This window comes from Centroberyx affinis, unplaced genomic scaffold (genome assembly GCF_046629955.1).
Source record: "Centroberyx affinis isolate AG114_WGS23_722 - 3 ecotype Tasmania unplaced genomic scaffold, CSIRO-AGI_Caff_v1 ptg001109l_1, whole genome shotgun sequence".
In the NCBI taxonomy this organism is placed as follows: Eukaryota; Metazoa; Chordata; class Actinopteri; order Beryciformes; family Berycidae; genus Centroberyx; species Centroberyx affinis.
The window spans coordinates 170,196-194,830 of NW_027279651.1; the positions used below are offsets into that span (position 1 = coordinate 170,196).

Here is a 24,635-nt window from a genome sequence, read left to right on the forward strand (position 1 = left end):
CATAGGACTGCTTCATGTAACACAAAGTAAATGCCGAGAGAGAGAGAGAGAGAGAGGGGGGGGGGGGGGGGGTCAAAAGCTGAACCATACTTCTACTCAAAACACCCATATCATCAGGTTTAGGGAGTAATGGGTTGCATGTAACAGGCAGGATTTTAATAGCGTGTGATTACAAAATTGCTAACTGCAATCCATTTACTAATATCCAGTTATAAGAAAAAAAAACATATTAATTTGCAACATTTCATACTAATTAAATAAATTCACGATGGAGTAGACTATTCGATCTTGTCTTCCTTTAATTATTTCCAATAATAATAATAATACTAAATAAAAATAAAAACAAAACATTTTAAATGAGAAATAGTTGTTTTATACTCTGACCTACTGCCTCCTTTGAACCAATAACACGCAATTTTCTGCTGGCTAAATATAGGCTATACCTAATATATATATATTCCTTATGAATTAAACTCTGAAACTTAAATCGTCTTATTTTTTTGTAATATGTTTTGTAATATCCTCCTGTGTTGCTTTAATAATTGCAGTCACTGCACACTGGCAAGGGCCTCTCTCAAGTTTCTGGACTGCTGTCTCCCCCTATTGGTCCATGTCGCTCCTGTACAGTCTGGAGACGGCTCGAGGCTGCAGCCCAGAACAATCCTCAACAGGCTTCACACACAAACACTGGACTGTATTTCTGCAACTAAATCCTATAGGCTACTCAACACTTACAGAACAAACTAAGCCCGTCTTGAGAAACAAAAGTGAAATAACCCGATTTGTTTTTTTAATCAAAAATTTAGTTATCATTAAAATAAGATAGATTTAAAAATGCCAGTAAAGTTCTGATGACAACTGCTTCCATTTGAAAGTCACCTTTAAAAAGAAAGTGTATCTCATGAATTAGGCTACAACATCAACATAAACAAACAACTGACTATAGGCCAAACAAATGTTACTTATTCACGAAGATAAGAGTAGATGGACGGAGCCTGCAAATAAATAAATAAATAGGAATTTGAACATAGAATATATAGAATTACCCATTTGTTAATTTAATACTCTTACTATAAGAAAACGTACAACGAGCTAATGGGCCTATAGCCTAATTTCTAAAAAAGAAGAAAAAAAAAAGAAAAAAAAAAAAAAAGGATGATAGACGTATTAGAAGAACTGCCTTTCCAATAGTTTTATTCTTCACATTGCCCTGATGAAAAATTACAATGTTCGTATAGGGACTTAGAGTGTGCCTGTGGTGATCAAAAGAAATTCATAGCGACCTCGTACTTTTTATTTTTATCTCCGATATGATACCACTGTAATATCCCTACAGGATATTTATTGTTTTGCTGGTATATTTGTAACCATATCATTATATCGTATATGATTGTTATAAGCCTAATTATTTTTTGTAAGAATATTTAATTTCATTTTTGGACTATATGGTACATTTAAATCACACCAGAGATTAATTGGGTAAAAAACAAAAAAACAAAACACTTTTCCCACTTGAGTTAAGTTTTCACTGTTGTTGACTGCAAGAGTTCTTTGGCGCAGAGTCGGATTTCGTCTCCGCCTCTAAAAATTTCACCCAATCACTTACTTGCCGAGAAACATAAATCCAGGCATCGCCTCCTCCGTCTCCAGACTTCTCAGCAACCCTCCACGAGTAGGTGTCCCTAGTCACATTTCTCTTTTAAGTCACATTTTCAAAATAAAGCAATCCAGCGCGTCCACTTGCAATTTGCTTTCTGGTCTAAAAAACTGAGCAAAGCCGAAGGAGCGTCAAAACCTTTTTTTTTTTTTTGCATCTTTTACTTTGAAGGAGTGAAGTTTGCCAGTCAAGCTGTGCGCCCTCTCAGGCTGTCATTGCAGTCTTTGGGCACAGCACTTGGATTTAGAAGGAAGGATTTTCTCCCAAACTGCTATTTTACTGCGAGAAGTTGCTCTTTAATTTTTTCGCATGAATCTCCTCGACCCCTACCTGAAGATGACAGAAGAACAGGAGAAGTGTCACTCCGACGCTCCCAGCCCCAGCATGTCTGAGGACTCTGCAGGGTCGCCGTGCCCGTCCGGGTCCGGTTCGGACACCGAGAACACCCGGCCGTCGGACAACCACCTCCTCATGGGCCCAGAGTACAAGAAAGAGAACGAAGAAGAAAAGTTCCCCGTGTGTATCAGAGACGCGGTGTCCCAGGTGCTGAAGGGCTACGACTGGACCCTGGTGCCCATGCCGGTGCGCGTCAACGGCTCCAGTAAAAATAAACCTCACGTCAAAAGACCCATGAACGCTTTCATGGTCTGGGCTCAAGCTGCACGGAGGAAACTGGCCGATCAATACCCGCATCTGCACAACGCAGAGCTGAGCAAAACCCTGGGCAAACTTTGGAGGTATGTTCACTTTTCACTTTCCATCACTCCTGCAGTGCGTTTTTACGCGCCGCCGTGCGCAGCGGAGTATTCCTTCTGTAAAATGCACAACCTGCCTGCTGTTTTATGTAGAGCTGAACAGTGAGGATATTAGACAAATGCATTTTTTACTTGAATTTATTAATATAGCATTGACCGATTGTTTTTCACTACGATTTTTGTTTCACTTTTTTTTTTTTTTTAGGTCTACTTTATTTTAAAGTGGCCGATATGCTTGCACAGTAGAGGGCATATAAATCACATTAGATTAGCGCACTCAAACTTTTTTTTTAAAACTGTATCATCAGTATTATAATTATTATTATTATTAGAAGTAGTAGTAGTAGTAGTAGTAGTAGTAGGCTAGTAGTAGTAGCTATTGCTATTACAGTAATTCAATTAATGACATATTACACTAATTAATCTATTCCTTCGCGTGCCCGAAGTTTGCTATTACTTGAATGTAATCTAATATGAATGTACAACTTTCTGTTATATTTCCAGACTGCTCAACGAAGGAGAGAAGCGCCCGTTTGTGGAGGAGGCTGAGCGTTTGAGAGTGCAGCATAAGAAAGACCATCCCGACTACAAGTATCAGCCAAGACGGAGAAAATCTGTCAAGAACGGGCAGAGCGAACCCGAGGACGGCGAGCAAACCCACATCTCTCCAAATGCCATCTTCAAGGCGTTGCAGCAGGCCGACTCCCCAGCGTCCAGTTTGGGCGAAGTGCATTCCCCCGGAGAGCATTCAGGTAAAAACCTTTGAGCCATTCTGCATTTACCATTTATTTCCTGTAATGATTTCGAATGTGACTCATTTTTGACAGGCTATTTACAAATCTAATCTCTAGACACCTTTGGGGCTATACCAGACAGACACCTGTTAATGATTAATGATTAGTGGGTTTTACAAGCCATCACGCAAATACACCTGTCTCTATGGTGCCACTAAACTCTTCCTCTTGAAAGCTTTTATGTTTAGTTTATACATTTAAATTTAACACTATTTCCTTATGCTGGGAAAGCCATAAATCACCACTTATTTTATATTTTTAAGAATATCCTCCTCAGCTGCCTGGTTGTGTGAATATCATGTTGACTGTGAGGCTAACTCTTTCTTTCCATCGACCAGGTCAGTCCCAAGGCCCACCAACACCCCCAACCACCCCCAAGACAGATCTGCCCACCAGCAAAGCTGACCTGAAGCGCGAGGGGCGCCCCATACAGGAGGGCCCCGGCCGCCAGCTCAACATCGACTTCGGGGCTGTGGACATTGGTGAGCTGAGCAGTGAGGTCATCTCCAACATGGGGAGCTTTGATGTCGATGAATTCGATCAGTACCTGCCGCCCCACAGCCACGCCGGGGTGACCGGCGCGGGCCAGGCCGGCTACGCTGGCAGCTATGGCATCAGCAGCTCCTCGGTCAGCCAGGCGGCCAGCGCCGGGGCCCACGCCTGGATGTCCAAGCAGCAGCAGCAACAACAGCAGCAGCAGCAGCAGCACTCTCTGACCACGGTGAGTGGAGGAGCAGAGCAAGGCCAGGGGCAGCAGAGAACCACCCAGATCAAGACGGAGCAGCTGAGCCCCAGCCACTACAGCGAGCAGCAGGGCTCCCCGCAGCACGTCACCTACGGCTCCTTCAACCTGCAGCACTACAGCACCTCCTCCTACCCCCCCATCACGAGGGCACAGTATGACTATTCAGACCACCAGGGCGGTGCCAACTCCTACTATAGCCACACGACCGGCCAGGGCTCCGGCCTGTACTCCACCTTCAGCTACATGAGCCCCAGCCAGAGGCCTATGTACACCCCCATCGCCGACACGGCCGGGGTGCCCTCTGTGCCCCAGACCCACAGTCCACAGCACTGGGAGCAGCAGCCTGTCTACACACAGCTCTCCAGGCCCTGAGACGGCGAGCCTCAGCACTGACTGTATCACACTCACCCCATGCATAGACTTCTTTCCGCCCGGCGGCCTTTGTGCCGCCACGCCACACACCCTTCATTGCCAACAGAAAAACATGACAAGGACTTTTTTATAGTACTGAAAATATATCTTTGGATTGGCTCACGACAGTGCCTTTTGTATTGCTTGGAATTGTGATTATATTTTTTTAGATATAATGTAAACAATTTTTGAAATCCTCTGTGAGGACATACTGGTTATAAATATTTTAGTATGTACTGTGTATGTGTTCTGCTCTTGTCATCATTGTCATCATCATCATCATCATAATCAGCGTCATCATCATCCTCATCATCATCATTTGAGGGTTTAACATGTGTCTTATGAGCAGGAATGCTGGGTGAAAACCTTCAGTGGCCTTACTTCTCACTAATGTATTTTTGTACAGGAAGTAAGAAACATCCCTTTACTTACACTGCCGTCTTATAATAGCCTACATTCTGCTTTGAATCTTTGTACTGTACATATTTTATTGTAATTCCCATGAGATGCAAGAATTGAGCAATGCAGGTGTGAAATAGTTTTGAATTTTTGGCCATGATATGACAGTGTCATCAGTGAATTAGGCAAATATTATACTTCTTGTTCTTTGCTTTAGCTCAAATTATTGTGTTGGAAACGCTACAGCAGGTGCCATGTAATTCTACTAGGGGCCTTACCGTGTTGCTAGATGTAACTGAGCAATCCTTGTTTTTATCTGGGTACTGCCTTGATACCATTGGTGCCTCTGGAGCCGCAGTAGAGAGGCTCCAACACTGGCACTGCAGTGTGGAAGCCGCAGCAGAGTTCTGACTTCCTGCTTGAGGAGATACAGGAAGTGACCTTTGACCTGCGTCTCCCAGCAGCCAGCAGGTCTCCGCTGAGTCTGGCATGCTTCTATCATTCCTACAGCCCCATCCATTTCCTAACCTTTTCTTAATTTATTCTTTAGCATTAATTTTATTTGAAAATAAAAAACTATTATCTTTTTTAATTCAGCAGCAGCTAACTGAGATGAAAAGTTTTCAGCAGAGTAGATTGCTGTCATATGTGGTACAAATTTGTTTATTTATCGTTTGTAAATGTGTCCGTTTAAAAGTTTCTTTTTTTCATGATCTAGTTATGTACAGATTGCTTATAATTACGATAAACATGATCTTAAAGTCTTTCTTTAAAGAAGAAAAAAACTGGAAGTTTTCTCTTTTTTTCATTCTAACAAATGAATTAATGGCTATGGAAGCTGTGGCTGTGTTGTAAAGAATTTTCTAGAATCACCAGGATACTTTTTTTGTTTTTGAAAAAAGTTGTGTTCCTCATTTTATATTCCGTATCATTAGTTCTCATATTGTCATCTTCTTAATGCAGTTTCCCTAGGTAAACATGCCGTTGTCTTAAAAGCTTATCTTTTGTATTATATTGTTTGCAATAAAAAGAAAACATTGAAAATAACAAAATAACTTTGTGTCATTTGTTACAAGAATGTCACTCAATATTATTTGTGTGTTTTTCACAATTGCAGGGGAACTTATCCCTGTTAGTTGACTGTAGAATGAACTATTATGTCTTATTATTATGCTTATGCTTAAGATCAGTAAACTTCTTATACCATTATGAAATAGTTTGTAAGGGAAGGAAATCCCGACTGAAAGAGAAACAGTGTGATTGAGATGCTGTTTACTGACTCTGAATCACTTTGCAACGGTCCAACCCAATGGCCTTCATGAAACTCACCAACCCAAACAAGAAGGAAGATCAAGACGACTGTTTTCATGTAACACAGATAATTGAATTTCTGGACTGATCACAATCAGCTTGCCAGTTAGCCACTGCAAAAAGGTTATCATCAGTCCAATCCAAAGTGAAACGAGGCCTTTTAATATCTTGTTATAGCCAAGCTGCGGTGCCGGGAGCTTTGGTTTTGCCTCTGGCTTCTCAGACCATGAGGTCACAGGGCCATCATTACCACGGCCTATTGAGAAGATGTATGTCCACACCCCTCTGCCTGCCTGTATACACCACGGCTTAAAGAAACAAACTAGACATAGAATATTGTTTATTCATTACCAGCCAAGTAATATAGGAATAGGGCAGACCTTAATAAATCAGTGACAATGTAAACACAATCAGGGTCTAGTTTAGGAGCTCTAGCTTCATGTTGAAATTTGAGGCACAGTCTCACATGACATCTCTGTCCTCACATCAACTGGACTGAGCCGCTCTCTGCCACCCACGGCTGCACCTCATCTCACTGCAATGACTGGACAGGATTTTTTTTAGCCTGCCTCCATACGTTCACATTATACAACATACTGTACACTGATCCTGTAGCTAAACGCCCCCAAATGACAGATACACTCACCGAGCACTTTATTAGGAACACCATACTAATACTGGGTAGGTATCAGCTTTCAGCTCAATGTCAACTGGCTACCAAAGTGCCATCCGCCTCAAGGTTCACTGTGTTGTGTTCTGAGATGCTTTTCTGCTCACCACAGTTGTAAAGGGTTATCTGAGTTACTGAAGCCTTTCTGTCAGCTCTAACCAGTCTGGTCATTCTCCTCTGACCTCTCTCATCAACAAGGCATTTCCGTCCGCAGAACTGCCGCTCACTGGATGTTTTTTTGTTTTTTGCACCATTCTGTGTAAACTCTAGAGACTGTTGTGCGTGAAAATCCCAGGAGATCAGCAGTTTCAGAAATACTCAAACCAGCCCGTCTGGCACCAACAACCATGCCACGGTCAAAGTCACTGAGATCATATTTTTTCCCCATTCTGATGCTTGATGTGAACGTTAACTGAAGCTGCTGACCTGTATCTGCTGATGATCTTATACATTGCACTGCTGCCACATGATTGGCTAATAAAATAATTGCATGAATAAGCAGGTGTACAGGTGTTCCTAATAAAGTGCTCGGTGAGTGTATCTAACTTGCATAACAACCTTATAGATAGCTGAAGATAATATTATGACCGCTTTCACACAAAATAATATGAATTGCAAGCAAACACTGTTTTAATGAGCTAATTAGCATCACTGACCGTTTCATCACCTGACTATAATATCGCAGCATTTGTTGGTGTTGGCCTGTGTGCTGGGGTTAAAGGTCAAATTTGTTCTGTGCTCAAATATTTCTTTATGGATACTCCTCAAAAAAGGGAGCAGATTGCATTTCATGGCCATTTCTCGTGGCTGTGCACCCATGAGAAATGGGATTATTGGGAATATTTGATGTCTTTTTTCCTCGCATATCTTGCACCAGTTTGTAATGTATGTAGATTTTAACAGTTCTTGTTATAATTATCCATGATCAAGTAGGCTTACCATGCATGTGAAACAAAGATAAAGCTGTAGAATGGAGGTTCAGGTTATACTAGGCCTACAGACACCAGATATATTAAATAGTAAAATGTCCCTTATTTGTCCAGTGCACAGAGACAGTGGTCTGTCAAATGCTTAAAGGAAAATTCCACCCTAAAACACTTTAACATTGTTAAAACTGCTATCAGCGATGTACCTTGCATTACTGGGTCCATTGTTGTTTGGTGTATTTTCATTATTCCCCTGGATAACTGGCCTAATGTAGACCATGCAGCCGGAAGACATGTTGTTTTCGGGGCGCAACGCTCAATTTTTTTTCACTGCATCAGCTATTGCTATCTCTATTGCTCTTTCCAAACTGAACGTTAAAACCACAGTAAAGTTAGCTTCATATTGAATGTTCAATATTTGGTTTATATTTGTTTTTATACCTTCAATAACTTCTAAAGCAAGTACAACTACACTGATGAATATATTTGTGACTACTGGATGAGGAAGAACAATTTACAACCACTGGCTTCAATAGTGGAGAATATATCCACAGACCCAATAACCAATATCAAGCTAACTGACAGCTAAATTGTACATTGTTGAGTGCCATTCAAAGTGGGAAGTCGGAAATTCCCAGTTGGTAGTTTGTAATTACAATCTCTGTGCATACCAGTGGTCCAGCTCACAAAAAAAACAGATAATATAATACTTCAATGGGATAAACAAAGGAAGAAACACAGAGACTCGAGATTTAAATTTGCCCAATGTATTGTTCCCCATGCAGCAGCTAATGCTATGTCAACTTGGTTTATCAATCTTAGCTAGCTAGTTAGCACAGAATGTTAGCAACTTTACATTTCAAATTCATATCTTTAACCAGTTACCAAATAATCATACTTTAAAGATTTTAAACATGCTAAAGGTTCATCAAACCCATCATCAAGTAACTCCTGCATACATTGAACATCACAAAATGATGACATATATATAACAGTGTAAGAATATCCGAAGTTGTAATCTGCGAGATCCATTTTTTAAAATGTTGGGGACAGCTTTGGTGATAAGTGATTATTGCTGTGGTGTTTTTGTACTGCACTTCCCAGATATCACTTGGCAATAAAACAGTGTCACCAGTACTGAGACGTCTTATTCTTTGGATTTTCAGTTGATGAAGTTTCAGTTTCTGTCGGTACCGTCTTTTCTTTGTCTGTTATGGTAGTTGTTGCTGTGCTAACTAACTGCCCATGCTAACTACCAAGGTCTTCTTCTATTTATTCCAACTTTACTCCGAACCGCAGCTGCTTCCAGTAATGTTGCTTTCATTAGCTGGGTATTGGTTGAATCAGTATTGTGTTATATAAATTGGCAAAAGAGATGAGCAAAATGGAAATGTATACGAAAATGTCACAGATGATTGTTTTCAGCATGTTGTGTTATGCTGACACAGTGATCTACCTATAGGGTTCATGGTGCTGTCTTTGGTTACAGTGGAATCTGACAACCTCCACTCTCCATGGCAGTCAGGAGCAGGCTGTGCGTCTGAAGCCCAGGACCCACCTCCCACAGAGAAGCCCAGAGGCACATCCATCACCCGCTCTCCAGTGGCTCAGACCTGGAGCAAACAGCAGGGCAGCAGGGCCACAGGGCCACAGGGCAGGAGGGTGAGGGGAGGGCAGTTAGCCGTGGCTCAGGGGAAAACAGGAGGAGGAGTAAGGGGATCACAGGGAGAAATGAGAAGAAAAGGGGAGGACAAGAATACAGTAGAACCTTGCTAATCTAAATCCCTTATGGATAGAGATCTTTCAAACCAGAGAACTGTGTTCATGACTGAAATGTATTGATATGCTGGAGCAATACATTTTCCAAAAGAGTTCAAGAACGTTTATATTGGACTGATCCTCCTAAAGTGAAACACAGCTTAGGAATTAAAAACAAATTCAAGACAGTGGTTCAACAACGCATTGGCTTTACAGTATATAACACACAAATGTGCGTTTTTTTAATTCTGTAACAAATTCTGTTCATTTAAAAATGTAAAGTACGTCTGTATTTTAAGATAAGATCTCACTCTGCATTCACACCACTAGCAACAGCAACTGCAACACTGCTGTCTAAGGCCAAGCTGGTTGATTGCTAGCTGTAGCTCCAACAAGCATAAAGTAACACAGTCCATGACTGGCTGCTGATGAAAGATGTTGCCTAAAAGCTGCAGCCAACGTTTCTGTGCCAACAAACAAGGAAACAAGACAACTTCAGTAAACATTAGCCCATTCTCCTCCAGTCACAGAACGTGACCAGAACACCCAGCAACTCGTTTCTTAAGTTGTTGGCAGTGCGTACACATGGTAAAATGCAAAAAGTTTATGTTTGCAAGTCCAACTTTTCAAAAAGCAATCATGTCTTCACAATAACAATCATATTTTTGTAAATGAGGTGCTTGGCAAAAACCTCAGGGCTAAAATTGAAACTGAATTTATGTAAAGTGAAAACATTATTACATTCGACACATAGTTAATCTCTTGTAAAAAAAAATCTTTTCACAACCAAACCACTTAACTAAGATCCCTTTAAGAAGCTATGTGTATCTATTAATACTGTAATATTATCAAAGGTCTAGCTCCCCTGTTTTTCCCCTGTATAAAGTAATTTCACAACGGGAGATGGATATTTTACACTTTTCATTCAATAACAGGAAAGACAGAAGGTGTGTAGACAGGACGAAGGTCCAAGAAGTCTGAGAAACCCATTCATACATGTGTGAAAGAGAATCAGACACAGAAGGTAGTGAAGTAGCTGGGCCAAACTTGCTACCCTGCCTTAAAAAAAAATAAAATAAAAATAACGATGGCCACTTTCATCGGATTTCATCAGATTAGTGTGTCATGTGGTGTTTTCACAGAGTAGCACCCCATCAGGAAATGACATCAGTATTGAGGCTTTCCCTGCTCTAGAGCTGGTGACTCATTTGCTGGGCAGTGCCATGGACACGTGCAGCCTTGCCCAGTAGCAGCCCAAACATATGGACACATTCAGTCTGTTCCACAAAGCAATAAAAGAAGTGATATTGATCATAGTGATGACATATAGCTGATGCTGGCTGATAATGTCACCGTTTTACAGGAAAATAAAATTAAAAAAAAGCATCTGAAATTCAAGCTCAAGAGAACACACACCATCAGTCTGTCATCACTGTATATCTCATTGACAAAGTGGCCGGGCAAGGCGATTATAAAGCATGGAACATTCTTGCCACAGAATGGATCTTTCACCAGCCATCTTTCCAAACCACGTGCCCCAGCCTCCTGACCTTGGCTCAGAGCGTCCTGGCAGTGGCAGAGTGACCCAGCCACTGAGTGGATTGGGGCTGCAGTGGGACTGCTGCCCTCCAAACAGCAGGAGTGCCCCGATGAATGTTCCCCAGAAGGATCGGAAACAAGACCAAATTTTTCTTTCTTTTTTTTTTTTTTTCTTTTTTTTTTTCAGACAGGCCTTTCCATGGGCAATTTTCCCAGGACGACCCCATTATTATTCCACAGAGACGTCTGCCCCCGCCGAACCCTATGGGTGGTCTTTCTGAGGGCAAAAGGAAGAGGAAAAGAAAAGGGAGAAAAAAATCTGGTGAATCACCCTTGGAGACTGGACAACAATAAAATACAAAACAAAGTAAAATGAGACAAAACAAGATGAAGAGTCAAACAGCCCTCCAGCATATTGCGAGTGCACCTTGTTTGAACTGATAGACTGCGTGTCTCTGAGTGTGTATGTGTATGTACAGGTCATTTGCCTATTACCGTATTCCAAAGATAAAAGAAAATAAAGTGCTATTCTAAAAGTGATAATTGAATTAGGGCACATTATTAATTGCAGTAGTCTATACAACCGACCAAATCAAAAACACAAACATAAAATCTCTTAATTTGTAGCAGACGAGGGCCATCACTGTGCGCAGAATTGTATTTCTATTTAAAACATATTGGTATACGGCTTGTTCTTAGTATATCTGGTCCGCTGGCAACCATTTCCCTGTTTAGATTACCGACAAGGACAGTTTGGATTGACCCCCACGCCGAGTTCCTTTTAAATTGTCCAGTCCATAAAATCCTTTCTTAAACCAATAATGCACATCCAGTGGAGGAAACCCCAGCTAAATCACACAGATAGACAAGCTGACCACAAGGCCGTTTCCATGGAGGCTACACCCTCAGCTTAAGAACTACTATGTGTTGATTCAAGTTGGGAGCAAAGGGAGGGCAGATTTCCTACATCCTGAAGCTTATTGATTATTGTATACATTTTCCGGAGAAGGGGAAAATCAGAAGACGTACGTGAACAACAGGCTTGTGACAGCAAAACTCACTCATGGGAAATCATATTTATTTAAGTTTACAAATCACCTCTTGTCACCACTTGATTTTTTTCTCACTGTCGGAGAAGACTTAGGAAGTGAGACTTTGCCCCGCAGCCATCCATCTTGTGTTGGCCCCATGAGGATGCCGGCCTGTGCCAAGAGGCCTGGGCCAGCCTGCTGGAACCCTTGGTGAGCTCCCGGCCTTTGTCTGAGGATGTGGAAGAAACCTGGCACTGGCCCGAGGTCAGCGTCACAAAATTATATTACCATAATCCCATTAAGTGTGTCTGAGGCCTCATGAGCTCCAGATCAGTCTGGGAGGAAGGTGGGTGAGGGTTGGCAGTGGCGGAGTGTGTGCCTGAAGAAACACACTTCACACTCAGTGCACAATTAAGAGATTGAGGTACGCTTTAGAGATATGTATTTTAGGCGACATGACATTGTAGGCCTGTATGCCAAATGGGAAGATATATTATTAACACATGTACAGTGGATGGATTTGTGTTGACCTAAATCGAAAAGTTCTCAAGGCATGTGTCCTATTTCAGTATGATAAACTGTTGTCTGTGATAGGAGAGATTTATGATTGCAATCAACATATAACAGAAAAAAAAGGATAAAAATGTTCTTATGAGCAAGGCAACTCTCCATAATTGAATCCAGGAGCTTGATGGCTAAAGCGGGTTAGTGCATGAGCCTTATATAATCAAGGCTTCTCATCCTTATCTGCTTCATCCCTCATTGTTCAGAGGAGGATTCTCTACAATAATAATGAGATTTTCCATTCATCTTTCCATTTGTTTCCAATTAGACATTGAAGGAAGAGCTTGGCCTGTCCAACCACCCACAGATACAGTAGTTTGTCTTTGCTAACTCCCCGCCGTTACCTTGTAAATCTCCACAGAACGTATCCGTTTACACTGCACATCCTCAATGGACACAGGTTGGTTGTGTGTGTGTGTGCAAATCGACATGGCAGCAAAACCGATACCATCCTTCCAGGACATGAAAGCTGAATGTAAGCCGAGCTCCTGTAGTTGATCCTTGAGGCATAACTGTGGGTGTAACATACAGAGAGAGTTTATCTAACGCACAACACAGGAATGCAGCCTGGTTTCTGTGTTGCTTCTCTGTTTCAAATCGTGACCACAACTATGTATAGAAAAACCAAAAAACAGTCCTAATGATATTTTTCTTTCTGCCATATGAGTCTTTACACTAGATGAGCCACTATTTATCAAAGCGTGTTGAGCTATTGCACTGCAAACAGCAGGACGTCGTCTTAGGTTTCTGTTTGTTAGCTGGCCAGGGTCATAATTATCTTTCATGTTTGTCCTGTACTGGATAACCGCGTGAAAAACAACGTAAATCGTAAAGGGACAAGAGGACTTGCAGCAGAAACAGTCAGCTAAGCCAACTTGTTCTCAGGTCAGAGTGAGAATGGGAGGAGTGGCAGTGCACATGGGCTGGGAGTGTGTGTGTGTGTGTTTCGGGGGAGCATAGGCGGTAGGTGTTAGTTCTTGCAGTGACTACAGTAAGCCAGAGTGGTATTGTAGGCAGCCATTTCTTTACTCATGGGGCCTGGTATCTCAAACATCCCTCCCCTGTGTTTGTCCATTCCATCTATGGGACAACCAGTAGACTCAATCCCTTGTCCAAATAAGTTAATACCTCAACTAACATGTAAAAGTAAAGTTCAGGGCCAAATGCAGATTCCTGAGAGACAGACCTGGCAGTAAACCAATTAATTACACACGCAGTGTGACTCACTTTGTCATGGCGACACACAGTGACACACACACACAAACATAAGGACACTCTCTCTCTCTCTCACACACACACACACACACACACACCGAAGAAGATGGAAAACTTTTCTGATGCTCTCAAAATAAAATTTATAGATTTTACATTTTTCCCTTTCTCAGACCAGCATTTGTTAATTTATTTTCTATCCCCTTGTCACATACTACTGTGTCTCTGCTAACCACCACTATCCTGCCATGCAGACTGCAGTTTCCAGATGCTCCGTTGTTTATGCTCTGTGTGTATGTGTGTGTGTGTGTGCCCTCGCATCTGTTTTGTTTGGGGTTTCATTTCACACCACTGTGGTTCCCCTTACACCCTTCTCCCCCCTCTCCTCCCTCCCTCTCCTCTTCCTTCCTTCTCCACGATGAGCACTGAATGAAATATGGGCAGAATGCCTTACGGTCAATGGGGTCTTCACCAGCCTCATTTCCTCCACGCTGAGCTCTGTCAGAGAGCACTAAGCACAGGCCCCAGGCCCAACGCTGACAGCACAGGAGGAAGCAGACAGTATTAAGTTCCCCTAAAATTAAAGCAAATATCACTTCACTGTAATAGATAGAAACAGTAACTCAATTTGAGTAAGGAGGCTAATAAGACTGGGGAAAGCGTCTTGTGATCTGGTGCTGTTTCGTCAGTGGATCACTTAGCGACGATAAGCTGCATGTTAAAGCCGCCCCTCTGACAGCAACAGCTCTGCAATAAAACCAGATATGATCTGAATTCATTAATAATGACAAATGCTAACCAGATAGCTCATGTCGTGGATCTGTCAAAAAAGAAAATATTGCATCACGCATTCATGCTTCCCATCCCCTCTCTGTCTCTCCCAAAGTTGTGTGCGCAGCCTCTTTAGCGCATTAATTGGTAGCAGTTCTGGGATGGGGGATGGGGCAGGGGTCGGGTTTGTTCTGCTCTGTGCCCCTATTATTTTCTCCACAGGCAGCCTAGTGCTTTCCAACTACCTCTGAAGCATCAGCAGTTTTTCATGGCCTTATCGTGTGCAGAAGGGAATACTTTGAAACTAGCCACGGAGGGACTCTCCGCAGGAAGCTTTTATGTGCCCCTAATTTTGGAGAAGAGATGTTTTTACAGATGCCCATTCTTTGCAGACATTTTTATCTGTTCGGTGGTCATGTAACTTTTGTGGCAGGTCATTGTTTGGTACAGTCCCAGAGCGCATAAGTTAACACTGAAACTCTTCCTAATTCTACTGCTGTGTTCCCAACAAGAAGTCAACCTCCTGAGAATCCTTCCCAGTGCCCCTTTTCCCCCGCCTGGGGCCTAGAAAACATGGAATTAGCATCACGTCCCAGAGTGCTTTGCAGCAGCAGCTGGGGGGAACAGGTGTGTGTGGTGAGCACATGCTGAGGGTGACGAGGTCTGCCACATGTTAAATACATAAAACCCACCATCCCTCTGCTTAACTAGGACAGAGAGAGAGAGAGAGAGAGGGAGAGAGATCCCTAACCTTTTGGACCTATGTTTTTGTGTCCCTGTCAGATCATAAGAGGCAAGGAAACTGGCCAATGCATCTGGAGAAAGAGACAGTGGAAAAATACACATAAAGGTGCCAGTTAAGTGTCTTTCTGAGGCGGACTAGATGGAGGAGAAATTTGAATCTCTCTTTTTTAGAGCAGGATCACACAGTGGGATTTCAATAAATGAGAGAGCGTGGTGCCCAAGTGCAGAGCCAAAGCTGCCAGACACTATGTCCAGACTCAGACTCTCTCTCTCTCTCCTCCTCTCTCTCTCCCCCCCCCTCTGTCTCTTGCTCTTGCTGTCTTTTTCTCAAGTCACTTTCTGTAACTTGCTGTGAAATTCCAAGGAGAAGTCAGGAAGAGAAGAATCAGGGGGCCGACATTTGGTTTTATGTGTAGTAAAGCCAATAGTGGGCTTCTTGAATGCAAGACTGCATTTCTTGATGAGTATTTTTCTTACAGCAGGAAATGTAATCCATCTTATTGTGTGTGTGTCTCTCTCTCTCTCTCTCTCTCTCTCTCTCTCTCTCTCTCTCTCCTACCATTATAGTTCTCTCCTTACCTGTTAAATGCAATCCTTATAAGTATATTTACGTATATTTCTTATACTGTATATATTTTACTCCCAGCAGATAAGTGAGAGTTTGGAATCAAACATTCTGCCATTCCCATCGCCACTGGTTGCCATGGTAATGAAGCCTCCTGGGCCTCGATGGCCCGTTGGCATCAACCAATAGCAATGCCAGACGAGGCTCCTAACCCTGGGAAAAATCATGCCCTCTCCTGATTTATGATAGCTGTGAAAACTTCAAAATTCTCTCCCGGACGTGTCAGCAAACATCACAGCGCAGGTTCAGCTATGCGAGTGCTCATGTGCAAAGATCCAACGGGCCTGTTCGACACCTTGTTAAGGTTTTCCTCTTCCTCCGCCTGCCCTCTCCACCCTGCACATCTCTGCCCCTGTGGCCCTTTGGGCTGCGGCTCTGACCCCAAAGCTCCTAGGATTGCTCAAAATCCCCCCATAACAACTGCAGCAACATTTGGCCTCCAGATTTTTTTCCCCAGTCTTCCCATGCACCTCCTTTTGAGGCTTTTCTTTATTGTTGTACAAATTGATATGTTACCGGTGTGCGAGCTGCACTGTTTAAGTATTATCAGCTCTAGTAATGGAATATCAAACCATTGAGGGCTCTGGCCATTGGGTCAAATCAAGCAAACAGTGAAACAGCTCGCACCGCAGAATCACTCTCTCAGAGATTGCGCAAGAGGAGAGAAACTACTTCCTATACAGTTGTAGGTTTTGCTTTAATTGAAAAAATAATTACATGATTTGGATTATTTCTTTTTAGTATGCCTCATTCATTCAGACTCATTCCATTAACCTTTAGATGTTGACAGGTTTTACTTCCTACCTGGACTTTAACAAGGGTCCAGGACCTATGTCTAATCTGCCAAGCGGCTCCACAATAACCATGAACAGAACAGAATCTCCTGTTAGATCCAGGAATGCACTGTTGCATATCAATGACCCACATCAACAGAGAGAGAGAGAGAGAGAGAGGGGGAGAGAGAGAGAGAGAGAGAGAGAGAGAGAGGGAGAGGGAGAGAGACAACAAAAAGAGAGGATAAAAGGGCCCCCTCCCTATACAGGCGAACACACACGCATAAACACTGCACACACACACACACACAAACACATTGCAAACACACGCAGGCAGGCAGGCAGGTCCGTGAAATATGACAGCCCCACGGTGAAGTAGGTGGGGGTGAGGGAAGCCATATTGTAACAATCTTATTCTGTGGTCATTAATCGTATCCTGCTGTTCCAGCCTCCCCGACTGTGTGTGCTGAGCGTATGTCAAACACATTTCCCCTCTCTCGGTGGGCGCACTCCCAGCCAGCTCTAATGCTGCACAAAGACACAAACCCTGAGAGCTCCTGAAGGCAGACAGGCTAGATAATCTCCCCCTCGGACTCCAGCGCCAAGCCAGAGAGGCACAGAGAGACACTGGCCCACAGGGGAAGTCCTCAGGCTCGGGCTGCTGCTGCTACCCTGCTATACTATGGGAAACGCACTGACAAATCAAATATAATGCGAATGATGTTAAAGAGGAAATATTTGAGCAAACTTTTCTATTTAACCACATTGGAAAGATAGAAAAGTATTCTCATGGTATCCTTGTGACTAAACGTAGTGAAATGCTACTGTATAAATGTAAGTTGTCAGATTGTTGCTTTTTACAGCATAGCCTTCCCTGATAACTGGATTCAAAATGACAGTGCAGTTGGCTCAGCGAAAATATATCTGGTTTACATGATCAGTACAAAGGAATAGTTTTAATGTGACAGTGGGCTGGAATCAAGGACGAAAGTAATAATTTGAGATGCAGTCCTATTATATTTACTGATTACAGTTACAGTATTCAACAGCAATCATAAAATCCCTTCAGTGATAAACACAGACAATCTCTGGGCAGGCCATAGGCATTTGGCAAGAGTAAAGTGGCCTTCCCTCTCTTCCTCTTTATCCTCCCCTCCCTCCATCCTGCCTGTCTTGCTCCCTTTTTTCCCCTCCTGCTGTGAGCCGCCTCATTAGGGAAGTGATGATGTAACCCCCTCTGTTTCATCAAGCGCTGCCATTTGTCATTATGACTGACAAGTGCCGAGGTGGGCCAACTGAGTGACAGGAAGGAAGGCTTCCCTGTGGCACTGTAACTAGTGCTATCCATCACTTCACTTTTCTCTCACTTCTGTTTGATAACGCCACAGTGCATGGAAAAAAATAACATTTTCTAAAAACAAATTAGACAAGAATCCCATTATTTTCCTATGCCCTTTCCCTCCCAGTGTTATCTAAATATCAATACATAAAAAATAAATCAATCAAAGAAAATGTGTTTGATTTGTGGTCATTGGACGTATGATAAATGATCCTCAATCAATCTCTAGATTTCCATATTGTAAGTGGGTCTACATATGTCTCAAACCCTGAGCCTGCAACTGACTGAGGATTATTGCCAGAAACCTGAGAAGCCTCTTGACAAGCGGAGTCTCCAGAGCAATGGAAAATCAGTGTGAGCCCCCATCAATCACAGAATTGGAGATTGGTTGAAAGACCTGCTTTTCACAAGCAGGCTGGTCTGAGATCCTGACAAGATAATAGATTGTGAAGCTGTCAAAAACAAGTGAGGAGATGTATTGATCACAAATCAAAGACATGATTTTCCGCAGCTATCATAAGTGATATGATGATATTACTGCTGCTATTACCAGAAATTTCAGTTCTGGCTTACATCACAGCTGAATAAACTGGATAATTTTTTTTAGGCTGAAGCGTGGGATGCTCTTTTACCTGACCAGATGGCTTGGTCTTGGGTGACATCCTCTGCTTACACTCACACATCTTTGACCCAGCTGCTCCTCTTTTTACAGAAGCTACCAAAATAAACTAACCCAGAAACTTGAGGCTTGAACAGCAGTCCACAAGGAAAACACAGGAGCTGCAAAGGACAAACACTACAACCATGGCAAAGCTAAAATTATAATCTGAATGTGACAGCAACAAGCAGACACACAACACACACTCCTAGCCATAAAGACACACTTAACGAGATCAAATTAGTTTCCCTATGGTCAAGGGAGGAGTATAGGCAGTTGGAGACGTCTTGACAGAACCCTTGACCTGTGGGTCTTGGTTACGAGGAGTGCCCGTCACTGGGGACAGGAGGGGGTGATTGATTGGGTCCCTCTCGGCAGGGTCAGCTGGATGTCCTGGAGAGATCTCCCCATCCATCAGATCGCCCAGACCCAGAAAGAGTTGCCTCCAGATGGGCAGCATTGTTCCCGGGCCACCCTGGCAGACACTGGAGGTCTGGAGGACCCAATGTTACTGACAGCAGCCACAGGCATCTCAAAGCCTGGGTCTGCATCTGTGCCTGTGTCAGCACGCTTCGGGAGCGGTAGCACACGGCCAACCTAATCAATACCACACACTAGATAGGACAGAGTGCGTAGTTTCCAGAACAATAGCTGTCATTACAATCACTGGTCATAGCTCAGTGATCATCCAGAGTTGAGATAAGAGGTAGCAGGGATGGTGCGCTGGCAGAGATCACTGTGTCCTGCTAGTCTAGTGACTAGTGAGGCGTAACATGGAGTCTTAATTGTGGTGCAAGGCCTAATTGCATGGTCAGGACAGGGGGTAATGAGTTAATCCCCAGCCGGTCATCCGTGATGAGGAGAAGCAAGTCCTCACCACAGTAATTACACTGCTGCTCATTATCCTCAAAGCTTCAGTACACTGGAGGGACGAGCGTGTTAGATTTTGATGATCTCTTCTATCTTTTGCAACCCTTGCCTGTTCTTAGGCTTGACAACAGGTCGGACATATGTGAATGGTGGGCTTGGGAGCTAAGCAACAATATTTACAGCGCCCACCAGCCAATCCAGGGAGGCCAGAGGATCAGTCAGTGATTGGGAAGACCAGTGCTGCTTGCCAGGTTGCTAGCCCCGTTGACAGATTTGGATGTGATTTTTGGGAGGGGCTATTGGGGGGGTATTTGGGGGGAATGGGTGGAGATATATGTGATCCCTTGGCCCCACCATGACAGACGTCATGCCGCTCTGCTACGTGATGATCTCTTCCATATGGACCCAGGAATGGTCAGTCTGTGTTTACATGAGCTGATCCCCAAAACGTGTCCCAAGACTCGTTCTCTGGCATTGCAGCCCAGGAGGGGAGCAGAGGAAGGGGGCTGGGGCAATCAGGACACCCCCTACTGAAGACCCATTACCCCAGACTGCACAGCGGCACCAAGCAGGGCAGCAACCTGCCAAAAACACCTCCCGTTTCACACGCCCGTATACACATACACTTAAACACACACCATGCACTGTTAGAGATTACACCCATCATATTTTCATAATCGTAGGAGGCACCTGAAGTCAAGGCCAAGTCAACACATTTTACCTGGCAGCTTATGAAAAGGGTCATTTGTGCGGGATATATTTCAAAAGCATTTCATCTGTGCTTGCTTCAGTAAATTGGAGAAATGGGGGTGTCACATATAAATGGCATCTTTACAGAATCTGAGCTTCTTTGTCAACCTTGGACTGAAGAAGGTGTCAAATAATTTTAATAGGTTGGAGGTCTAAAGTCTGCCAGGATTTAGTTTGGCAGACAGAAAACTGGTACTGGTCAGTGTAAGAGGGTACTCACAACCTGTTTTGAAAGAAAATGTGAAATGTGTAAATGCTTTTAAATGCTGTCAGGACTGTTTGGTCTGCTGCAGCCAATGTGCTTACAAAGGTAGACTAAGTAGTCTGATCTCCAGGAGATTCAACATAGTCATATGACAAGATGTTTTCAAAGTGAATATAAATGAGATTGGGATCTCTCTCTGGCATCTCTCCTCAAACTCCAGGCTTATCTTTAGATCTGGGATGTGGGTGAGGGACTTCAGGGAGATCATGCGGAGCCTATACACAGGAAGAAATGCTCAACCTGCCGCCACCACAGCTCTCCTCCTCTCTGTCCCTGATAGCCTCTCCTCTACTCAAAACACCAATTCACCCTCAGCGTATAAACCCCTCTGTGGATGTTTGGAAAAGGGGGTTCTCCCCATAGTCTACTTAAATAACCACTTCCCCTGGAATGAAAACAGATCCATTATAGGACACTGGTATCTCCTCTCCTACTGGGGTACCCCTCTCTGTCTCCGCTGACTGAGTTCAGGGCCTGGGCTTAGCGATGGGCGCTGTGATGGCGGAACACTGCCCCTTCTCTGTTGACTCAGAGCTGGAAGTGAGTAAGCTGAACTCGGGCCTCGTCTCACCAGAGACCGGCCGCACCCTGCTAATGACATCCAGCCCTTGACATTCTTAAAAGTCTCTGGTTATTAAGGAAAACAAACAAGGACATCGGACTCACTCACTCTCTGTGCTAACAAATACCGTCCCCAGGCGATCCAGTGGATTGCTGGTGCAACTCAATAGTCCCGTGTTGAAAATCAAATCAGGTTATGGTGATCTGGAATGTACGGTGAGTGTAGCCCGGCATTTATTCAGTGAGGTGAATGAAAGAGACAGCCACAGATATGATAGCACAACGTGCATGTGTGAGGGTGTGAAGGTGTGTGTACGCTTGTGTGTGTGCAAGGGAGGGAGTGTGCCTGCCCGCCTGTCTTAGAGGCTCAAGTTTTCCAATTGCACTCTGATGGCAGGGGCAAATGTACACGTACACACACACACACACACACACACACACACACACATAGACACAGAGCATTTGCAATCTAGGCTGAGGCTTCCTCACCGCAGGGGGTTTGGGGGTGGGATGTGGTTCTCATCCCATTGGAGGGAGTTCTTGCACCCCCTGCACCCGCCCTCCCAAGCCCCTCCACACCCCGAGCTCCCATTCCCAACTCTCTCTCCTCTCCGCCCCCCGCCCCTCAAACCCATCCTCCCCCGTCCTGCCACACATCATTGCCCCGCTAAACGCTGACAATTGGTGACAAATGGACTGCACTGCACACTGTGCGTCAGTTGCCCCGGGAGACGGTGGCCGACTTGGGGCAGGGAAGGAGAGCAGAGGAGGAAGGGAGCGGGGAGTCGTGCAGCAGAGAGGCGCCTGGCACAGGTGGCTGAAAATCAATACAGATCCGGCCTCTGATTGGGCCTGACAGCACAAGAGCAGTGGAGTGTGGGAATCCACTGAGTGCCACATGATGGAGGGTAGGGGAGGAGAGGCAGAGGAGAGATGAGAGGGGAGAGGGAGGGGCAAAGACACATTATTCCACATTATCACAATGACATTTTGAAATGTGACAAGGACACTTTCCTAACCCATGCACTGGGCGATTTATAGATGAGGAAGACACTGTCACAGATGCCATCTTAAAAGTTAGGAACAATTCATATTTTGCAAGTTTGTTTAGTATTTGTAATCATATTAAGATTCATGCAGCTGCCTGACAGTGGCACGTTGAGCTATTGAGAGTCCAAATGCTTGGGCTCAACTCAAATAACAATGGCTCATGCGCACATGTACACACACATGCAGACTTGCTTTCTCTCATGCACAAGCATGCTGAGTTTGCAGTAACTAATTTCACCCAAGGCTGAGCGCACGCAAGAGTGTGGGTGCCCCTAGTTGCCCTAATGTTGAGTGTAATAAACATGTGACCAGCTATTTCTCATGCTACTCTAGGTCTTTGCCTGTCCAGAGAGGCGGAGCTAAGTAAAAAAAAAAGAAATATAAAAAATATATATAACGTGCCCAGTGGGGTAAACCTATCCCCCACTCCATCCCCAGTACCATCCAAAAACTTATTTTTGTCTTGTGAAACACAACTAAACATCCATTTTGCAATTTTGTAAACCTGTCATGATGTTGGTGTTGGATGTGGCTGTTTCTGCTGTCATCAGACAATAAAATGATAAGAATTAATAACGGAATACAGCGATAACAGAGACTGCCAGCTTCACTAGTGAGTTAGTTATATCCACAAGTACCTGGATGGCCTGTGTGTACTTTATATGCATAAAGTTTCTAAGATTAGGACCGCTCATCTAAGTTTACTGGTTAGGTTGTCTTGTAGCCTGTAGTTGCTGTAGCCTCGTCTTGATAATATTGAAAGAAAGTTTTGGTGTGTCCTTTTTTTCTGGCCAACAGCTAATTGCGTCTGCAATGTGTACATCTGCTTTGCTATCTTCCACCTAGTGTAAATGAAATATGTAAATATGGCAAATTACACAATATCAGAATGACATTGATTTCTTTGTGATAGCTAAGTTAGCAAGCTAAACCATGTGGTAAAAGACTGCTAACTGTCATGGGTAATTACCACATATCACTGATAAACTGACTATTTATGGACAATGTCAGCATTATTGGCAATATTGATTCGGTAGTCAAAACTATACAAACAGTATTAACTGAACTTCTGTTTATGCTATGTTTATGCTAAGCTAGCGTAGCCAGGAGATTCCCATTTCAGGCAGTAAATCAAAGACAAAGCAACTCCTCATGCCTCAGCTGGATGAGCCATGACTATGTAGTGCAGGCATCATGGATCTGGACTTGCACATGAGCATTCAAAATGGTGAACATCTAGTTAAACAAACCAATTTCTTGGGCTGGTCACCAGCCGTGGCTGTGCAACCTGCTAAAAGTGACCAGGCAATCACAGGGGGCTTAAGCTGACAAAATGGGCATCATCTTTTAAACCAACTGTTAAACCTAATGTTTACTTGCCTTTATGTAAATAAAGAAGAAGAATGTCATTATAATATTTGAGGATTTTTTATTGACATAGCCTGCAGCCTATTCCCGCCCCATATTACCACACCTAGAAAATTATTATGATGGCATACACTAGGTTGTCACCACCTCTGCAATGTCTTGGATGAAATGCTGTGGCAATTAAACAACACATCCTACTCCTGCATACTATTGCCCAAATTGTTTCACCACCACAAAACAGATTCTTAGATTTCATGTGTCTATGTCCAACGAAATAGGAGCGTATTTCAGAGTTTACTTACTTGAACAGAATTCATCTACACACTTGTCTCCAGAGCAATTTTAATTTCCTCCAGGAGACGGATCTTCCTATCAAGTTAGCACCGGTGACATCACAACTTATTGCTGGGAACAAAAAGACAGCATGCATACTGAGAAGAAAAGAGAAGTGACACAAAGACAGGAGTTTAATCAAGCTTTTATGGGAAAGTATTGCTTTAATTGAATTTTGGCCTGTGCTCAAACTGTGATGTTTTGATGAAGAATTCACCGTGACTGTATGTATGCGGCATTTTACACAAATGTACACACTCTACTTTCTGGCCTTGGATAAAACATTCATGCAAATTTGAATCAACGCTGATTATCTTCAGCTTCAGCCAAATGTTTCTTCATCAGATAGTTGGAACCCACTTATAGAAACCCCAGTTCGCTGTCAGTGTATTTGACAGGGAGGAACCCGGGGTTGGGGTAAGTGACATTCCCACCCTTCACCCCCCAGTGAAAGACCCCTCCCACATATGACAGTACAAATTAATCAAGGCCCCAGACAAACCTTCAGCCTTCACACAACAAAAGGATTTGGGCCCTCCATGCATTGGCCTCAGCAGGCAATTAAACTACGTGTGCAAGTGTGTGTGTGTGTATGTGTGTGTATGTGTGTGTATGTGTGAGGCATGTATGCATGTATGCGTGCTTATCAACAACAGCATCCCATGTCATAAATTCACACTCATGCATTATACATGAGTAAATATCTCTGTCGGAGCAGCAATGTATATTTACGTGCATGTGAGTGTTTGCATTCAA

The 24,635-nt window shown here is 43.5% G+C and overlaps 1 protein-coding gene across 1 annotated transcript; it reads left to right on the forward strand.

The window, feature by feature from the left end:
* Window positions 1-1,672: 1,672 nt before the first annotated feature.
* LOC139647741 (transcription factor Sox-9-like) lies at window positions 1,673-5,772 on the forward strand. The gene is made up of 3 exons (XM_071523703.1): window positions 1,673-2,394; window positions 2,917-3,164; window positions 3,545-5,772. Exons 1-3 carry the CDS (start codon window positions 1,967-1,969, stop codon window positions 4,321-4,323), a joined length of 1,455 nt encoding a protein of 484 aa, XP_071379804.1. The 5' UTR covers window positions 1,673-1,966; the 3' UTR covers window positions 4,324-5,772.
* Window positions 5,773-24,635: the final 18,863 nt, after the last annotated feature.

Excerpts from the sequence above, each read along its gene's own strand:
- LOC139647741 (XM_071523703.1), top strand. The coding sequence starts at position 1,967 with ATGAATCTCCTCGACCCCTACCTGAAGATGACAGAAGAACAGGAGAAG. Across the intron at positions 2,395-2,916 it reads ACCCTGGGCAAACTTTGGAG|ACTGCTCAACGAAGGAGAGA; the intron begins GTATGTTCACTT and ends TTATATTTCCAG. Across the intron at positions 3,165-3,544 it reads TTCCCCCGGAGAGCATTCAG|GTCAGTCCCAAGGCCCACCA; the intron begins GTAAAAACCTTT and ends TCCATCGACCAG.